The sequence below is a fragment of the Penaeus chinensis genome, chromosome 31 (genome assembly GCF_019202785.1).
Source record: "Penaeus chinensis breed Huanghai No. 1 chromosome 31, ASM1920278v2, whole genome shotgun sequence".
In the NCBI taxonomy this organism is placed as follows: domain Eukaryota; kingdom Metazoa; phylum Arthropoda; class Malacostraca; order Decapoda; family Penaeidae; genus Penaeus; species Penaeus chinensis.
Genome location: NC_061849.1, coordinates 18,828,741 through 18,836,240, shown reverse-complemented (window position 1 = coordinate 18,836,240; position 7,500 = coordinate 18,828,741). Strand labels below are relative to the sequence as shown.

The window sequence follows — 7,500 nt, the reverse complement described above, 5'->3', positions numbered from 1 at the left end:
GCTAGCTTTCCCTACCTTCGGTCTCTGACAGGTGTGTGTGTGTGTGTGTGTGTGTGTGTGTGCGTGTGTGTGTGTGTATGTGTATGTGTATGTGTGTGTGTGTGTGTGTGCCTTGTCTTTGTTTCCATTTACGGTCTTAATCTTCCCGGTAGAGAGACACGTTGATAAGTAGATCGATAGGTAGATCGATAGGTGTTTATATTTATATATATATACATACATATATATATATGTATGGGTTATGTATATGTATGTATGTGTGTGTGTGTGTGTGTGTGTGTGTGTGTGTGTGTGTGTGTGTGTGTGTGTGTGTGTGTGTGTGTGTGTGTGTGAGTGTGTGTGTGTCTATTTATGTATGTGTGTGTATATACATAAGCGTGTGTGTATACATATGCTTTTGTGTGTATAGGCACACACACACACACACACACACACACACACACACACACACACACACACACACACACACACACACACACACAGACACACACAACACATACACAGACAAACACAAACACACAAACACACAAACACACAAACACACACACACACACACACACACACACACACACACACACACACACACACAAACACACAAACACACACACACACACACACACAACACATACACACACAAACACACACACACACACACACACACACACACACACACACACACACAAACACAAACACACAAACACACAAACACACACACACACAACACATACACACACAAACACAAACACACAAACACACAAACACACACACACACACACACACACACACACACACACACACACACACACACACACACACACACACACACACATGCTCATACATATGGATATATGTACACACACACGTATACTAGCGCTCATTATTTCCCTTATTACTTCAATCTGAACCAAATTTTAGGATTTACATCTCTGAAATTATATATTAACTAATCGCATCTACCATAAATATAATATTGCAGACAATATAAGAATATTAGAAAGGTGTTCGTTATATATTGGCTAATAATAAAAAAATGGATTTGAATCATGTGTTATCACTTTAAGATATAACTGTAAAAGTATCTGTTCAAAAATCCCCGTTTTCTTTTAAGGAAGTATATGTTAATCTTTGTGATTACCAAACACTTCGCTTCGAACGGAAGCTGTCGCGTTTTCCTGCTACTGCCACTTGCCTCGTATCGTTCAGGAAGTAGGAAGTGCGATGCGTATATTTCAAAAGCGCCTTTGAAACGCATTTCTTATGCCGCGAGAAGGCAGACGCTCGCCGCGGGAGCGTTTCCTGCGAGCGCGAATGGTATCAGAGTCGACGTCATGTTTTCATGATACGCGCTCTCTTACTGTACTTGGCGTCCACTCACACGGCGGGAGGGGCGGGGTGAGGGGGGACAGCGCGCGACCTTGATCCCCCCTCCTGTCTCCCTCCCTCTTCCCCCGCTTCCCCCTCTCAGACTACTCTCACCAGCCCCGTAGTGGCGGAGTTGCTACCCTTAGTAATGTGCCCCGGTTCTACTGCCCCCTCGCCGCAAGGTAGTGTGCGCCCCCCACCCCCCCTCCTCGGCGCACACTACTTCCACGCCCCCATACCCAGAAGTCGTCGCTGTCCCCCCCATCCTTGGTCCCCCGCCCCGCCCCCTCCCGCCGTGCGTGAGGACGGCGCGTAGAGCGAGCGCCAGGCGTCACTCGGCCAACAGCCGCAGCCCAGACCAGCCGCACGCGACAGGCTAGACACGCTCAGGAGTGCCGCTACGGTAGCCTGAGTCAAGACGCCCCACCAAGAGTCTGAAGTGTCTTTGGAGACAAGTCTCGCCCGACTTGCATCTCCTTCGTCGTGGAGTGTCGTCCGCCTCTTGACAGCCCGACGACAAGAGCCTGCCTGCGGTTCCCCACGCGCGATCGCTCGCCGAAAAGAAAGTCCCTCTACCTACGCCCGCAAGACCCCCTCCCCCTCTTGACCCCCGCGAAGACAGCAACAACAGGACCCCGTTTCCCGCCGCCCCTTGACCCGACCAGCAAGTGTCCACCCGACGAGCAGAGCGTGGCGAGTGAGCAAGCACAGCGAGTTGCAAGTTCGTGACCTGGACAGCCCGCATCTGGGTCATCATCAGCCGTCATCCCGCCCCCACAGCGCCAGCATCCCTCAGTGCACCTCGCCGCGGCAGAGGTGGCAGAGGATCAAGCCAACGCTCGTGTGCCTTCTCCGACGACTCCCCGAGGGTGAGTGTGAGGCCAGGCGACCTCCAGGCCGGCCAGCACAGTGCAGCGACTCTCGTGACGCGGCCAACTTTCACGTGACGCAACTCCTGGGTTTCGTCACGGGGACAACGCCGTGGCTGCCTCTTATACCCGGTCTCGCAGGACAACCAGTCACTGCAGTGCCCAGCCGTCGGAGAACACCGTCGTGCCACGCCTCCTCCGCCCCCGCTGCCGTTGCCCGCGCGCTCAAGCAACACGCTGCATCTTGCCAAGTCTTGCAGGAAAGTGAAAGTGACGAGCGGACCGGCCAGCCCACCCCTTCTTCTTCTACTTCTTCTGCATCATAGGAAAGTGTCACGCCCTTGTCCAGTGTGAGTCCTCCTCCAGAAGCGAGGACAAGTGTAACCAGTGTGAACGTGAGGAAAGAACGTCTCTACCTTCCCTGTGAGTGCCGCTTGGCTGGCACCAGTAGCCTCAAGTGCCGTAATTCATCGTGAAGTGTAAATAGAAAGTGTTTCTGGCGCCGCAGCCCTGCGGATAACAGCGTCGCCAGTGTGAGTGTGAGCAGTGCCGAGAGTGGAAGGTGCCTCGAGAAGGAAGTTGTGTTCCAGTGCCAAGTGAGTTGAGTCGTGTTATCAGTGTGCTGTGATATAAAGTGTAATAAAATGCCAGGTTACCACGGAACGAAAGTGTCTTTCCACCCGGAGTACCACATGCTGCATCCCCGCGCGAAGGAGATGCTGGCCCGCCAGCATGGCCACCCCAACCCCACCGGCCACCCCATGTTCGACGCCCTCAAGTCGAAGCACGCCCAGGAGAAGGCTGAGTACATGCGCATGCTGAAGGGCGCTCGGCGGATGGGTGGCGACGCTGCCTACCCGACCTTCGACAGCCTGAAGCTGCTAGGCGCCGAGAACGACGCCAACTACCTGGACCGCTTCATGAGCGAGGGCGAGCGCCGCCCCCGCAGCGGCTCCCACGGCCAGAAGTACGGCGGCAAGCGCAACAGCGTCAACGTGGACAACATCAAAAAGACCCTGATCGGGAGCCTGCGCTCGGTGGCCAGCGACGAGAACATCTACGAGACTCTGGAGGTGATCAACTACAGGAAGACGGTGGAGGCCATCAGCCGGAACAACAAGGTGCGCTCCGTGCCCAAGACGGGCCACCCGCTGTTCGACCACCTCCGCGTCGAGAACGTGCTCAAGCCCCGCCGGCCGCAGCACCACCACCGCCACAGCGACGGCAGCAACTCGCCCAGCTCCGGCTCCGGCGACGACGAGTTCGAGTACGTGAAGAAGCCCAACTGCCGCTTCTCGCGGCGGGAGGTGCTCCTGGGGTCGACGCCGCAGAAGCACCAGCAGCGAGAGCCCAAGCAGCAGAAGTACCCCAACAAGCACATCCGACACGTGATCGAGGAAGGCTCCGAGTCGGACGACGACTGGGCCATCCCGAGGCCCAAGATCTGCGAAGGCGCGCGCTCGCGACGCACCGGGGCTGGCCTCATGACCCAGCTCTCGCATGAGGAGTCCGACAGCTCAAGTAAGTCGACGGGCCTCCGGTGACGGCCAGGGCCATCTCCCTTCGCACCGCCCACGCTGTAACGCCCTCATACTTGAGAGCCTGCACTGCACGCCTTGCCTGGTGGCCCCGCGCCCCGCGGGCCGCACCCATGGCACCCGCTCTTCCGTACCGGAGCCTGCAGGCCCGCGGCCCCGCCCTCAGCACGCCTGACTGATGGCCGCGGGTCCTGCTTGATCCTGTACTGCACCCAGCACGTGTGGCCCACTCGTTGGTCCACACTAGTCCTTTGTCTGTGGTGCGGCCCGCGGACCTCCCGGCCTATCTCTTAGAGGGCCTCGGATGGTGCCGCGCGGGCCACACCGGGCCGGGCTCTCTAGCCTTCACGTGCCCCCAGGTCACCTGTGAGGGCCAGCTGGCCAGCTAGTGTGTCATGTGGGCTGGGACTTTAAACAGCGGGCCAGCTGGCCCCGCGGACCGGGGAGGCACCGTGGGCCGTGTGAGTGTGCACGGAGCACTGCCTGCGCCAGTGTTGTAGTATACTTTGTGTGCACCACTCACGCTGCACGACACACACACGAAAAGACACCCCACACCCACCCTGTACATCCCATGTACATAGTTGTACAGCTACTCCTTCCATGCATTAATGTTTTTTTTTTATTATTATTATTTTCTCTATAAATGTTTATGTTTGAATGTTGCAACTGAATGTGAATTGGTTGGTAGCTTAGTAGAGAGAAATGCATATGGTATACCTTGTCCTTTGTATTTATCACTTGTGTTACTTCAGTGTCATCATGCGGAAAGGTAGACCTGCGAATCTACCAGAACCTGTATCTACCCGTTCGGGCATTGTGCTTCAATAAAAGAGGTAGAGGGAAGATCACTTTGTTTTATTGAATCACCCATGTCTTAGCTCAAACCAGATGGCTAACGGGACCCTCAGTTTCAACATTCGAGCTCCATCTTCAAGCATAAATAAGACATAAACGAGTAATAAAAATTGTCAAAAACAGCAGACGAAGAGGAACAGCTCAGCAAAAGGTACAGGCAATTGGCTCTCACGCTTTTCTTTTTATTTTCTTCCCTTTCTTCCCTTTCATTTGGCACTTATCGTTCTTATTGATTTTTAGTTTTCTTACTCTTTCACATTCATTTCTGCAACATTTCTGATTATTCCGCATGCTCATTTGCTAATCATATTTTATTTTGATTTTTTTTTTCTTTCTCTGTTATGCCTCTCTCTTGCTTGTTTTCTCCATCTCCATTTCTTTCTCAACTCTCCTCCTTACCCCCTCTTCTTCTCCTCTCTTGCCCTTTCGCTTTCATTGGTCTCCCTCTCTCCACCTCTTTCTCTGATGGAGGGTCCTACTCACACGTACTTCTAAGTACTTCTCTCACGCTTACCTATTAAACTCACACTTGCACGCTCACTAAGTCACTCGCTTACCTTATTAACTTACCAGTACTGATCTTACCTCTCTCACACTCTCAAGTTATATTCTTACATTCATACTTCTCTCTCTCTCTCTCTCTCTCTCTCTCTCTCTCTCTCTCTCTCTCTCTCTCTCTCTCTCTCTCTCTCTCTCTCTCTCTCTCTCTCTCTCTCTTTCTCTCTTTCTCTCTCCCTCCCTCTCCCTCTCCCTCTCCCTCTCCCTCTCCCTCCCTCTCCCTCCCTCTCCCTCCCTCCCTCCCCCTCCCTCCCTCCCTCCCTCCCTCCCTCCCTCCCTCCCTCCCTCCCTCCCTCCCTCCTTCCCTCTCTCTCTCTCTCTCTCTCTCTCTCTCTCTCTCTCTCTCTCTCTCTCTCTCTCTCTCTCTCACTCTCACTCTCACTCTCCCTCTCCCTCTCCCTCTCCCTCTCCCTCTCCCTCTCCCTCTCCCTCCTCCCTCCCTCCCTCCCTCCCCCTCCCTCCCTCCCTCCCTCTCCCTCCCTCTCCCTCCCTCTCTCTCCCTCTCTCTCCCTCTCTCTCTCTCTCTCTCTCTCTCTCTCTCTCTCTCTCTCTCTCTCTCTCTCTCTCTCTCTCTCTCTCTCTCTCTCTCTCTCTCTCTCTCTCTCTCGTTTCTTCTTGCCATGCCCATTAACCAACCCCCACAACCAGATAAACCCCACATGACCTAATCTACCCTCTATAACCTCCACCTTCCCCCTGACCCTACCCCACCCTCTGGCTTCCACATACCCCCACCCCACATACCCCCACCCCACATACTCCCACACCCTCACATACCCTGACCCCTCATCTCCGTCACGTAGGTTTCTACAATATTGCGCATGGCAGTTGCACCTCCACCCAGCTCACTCGTTTCCAAGAGCATGCGTGTTCCGGCATGTTGCTGCGCTCGAGTCCGGCATGTTGTGCTATGCTGCGACGAGCGCATTGCCTCACGTGCGAATGGCCCGGCCCGTCACAGGCTGCTTCTGCTTTTGTGCCTCAGTTGATTATTTGTCTCTTTTAGGTAATTCTGTATATCTCTTTTCTGTCTCCTTCTCTCTCTCTCTCTCTCTCTCTCTCTCTCTCTCTCTCTCTCTCTCTCTCTCTCTCTCTCTCTCTCTCTCTCTCTCTCTCTCTCTCTCTCTCTTTCTCTTTCTCTCTCACACTTTTTCTTATTTTTCCCTCCCTGCATGACTTTCTTTTTCGTAAATATTTTATGGGGGAATGTTTTGGTTTGCAGGGTATCTGTAACTTGTTGATAATGTTGCACGTTTCGAAAATAAGCAAGTTTTGGTTGTGTATTGAATGCCCCTCTCCTCCCTCTCGCTTCTTTTGGTTTTAGTCTTTTTTTTCTTTCTCGTTTTTCTCTTTCCACGATTCGGCGTCTTCATAAACCTTCAAAATCACATATGAAATGAAATGGTGTGAGACTCGATACTTTAATATGACATCCATCTCACCGAGCACTATGAGCTAATGCCTTGTCCAAGCCTAAAACTATTTCAAACATTCCGCGTGCGACCCAAATGAAGGCGCAATCGCAAAAGTGCACGAATGCACCTCATCCCTTTGGCTAAGGTCTCCAGCCTAAGGGAAATAACAGCTTAAAGTCTGGTGCTCAGTCATGTGTACAGAACCAGTTTCTCTTTGTGTGCTGGGACGAGTGTAAATACCAAGTGCCACTATGTTGTAATACCACTCACGCCCTTGTGAACATATGACACAATACCCGTGAACAGCATTATTAAGAGCAAGGCATTAATTCGTCTGCAGAATTATTGAAAAGAAAAGAAAAGGAGAAAGAATGCTACGATTATGATACTGATGTCGATGAGTAAAAGCCCTCGGATACTATGCTCATACACACACTTATATATATATGTATTGGTACGACGACGACCAACCGTTATGAAGAAGCAGTGATAACAGATGATAACGAGGTAAGTGGGGCTTCTTCTGCAGGTGCTCCGCTTTCATTGTCACACCTCCAGGAAGTCATTAAATTGGGAACCATATCAGCCGCTCTCATTTAGGAAGTTCAGCCGCAGAATGTTGATTTCTGGGCGAGGATCTGGTCTATGTGTGTGCTTGTTTCCTTTTCTTTTCCTTTTTTTTATTGCGTTGTCATAATGTCATTTGCGACCTGTTGCCGGGATCATAAAACCGGAAGACTATGGCAGCTTTAGTTGCTGGAATGGCGAGGAGAAAAAGGAAGCGGGGAACGGAAGTCTCGGCTGAGGTTGTGGGTGGGGAGGGGGAGGGAAAAGGAGGGGAGGGGAGGGGAGGGGAGGAGGGGGGCGACGTCAGGCTGTTCGCAGGGAATTGAAAGTCTT

The 7,500-nt window shown here is 52.5% G+C and overlaps 2 protein-coding genes across 3 annotated transcripts in view; both read left to right on the top strand.

Moving 5' to 3' along the window:
• LOC125041886 (cGMP-dependent protein kinase 1-like) overlaps positions 1 to 7,500 on the top strand; it is a 241,659-nt gene that overhangs the window by 164,343 nt on the left and 69,816 nt on the right. The window lies entirely within an intron of this gene.
• On the top strand, positions 1,684 to 4,617 carry LOC125041888. The gene has a single exon (XM_047637268.1). The coding sequence runs from the start codon at positions 2,876 to 2,878 to the stop codon at positions 3,773 to 3,775; it is 900 nt and encodes a 299-aa protein (XP_047493224.1). The 5' UTR covers positions 1,684 to 2,875; the 3' UTR covers positions 3,776 to 4,617.

What these genes read in the sequence shown, in the direction of transcription:
- LOC125041888 (XM_047637268.1), top strand. Translation starts at nt 2,876, where the DNA reads ATGCCAGGTTACCACGGAACGAAAGTGTCTTTCCACCCGGAGTACCAC.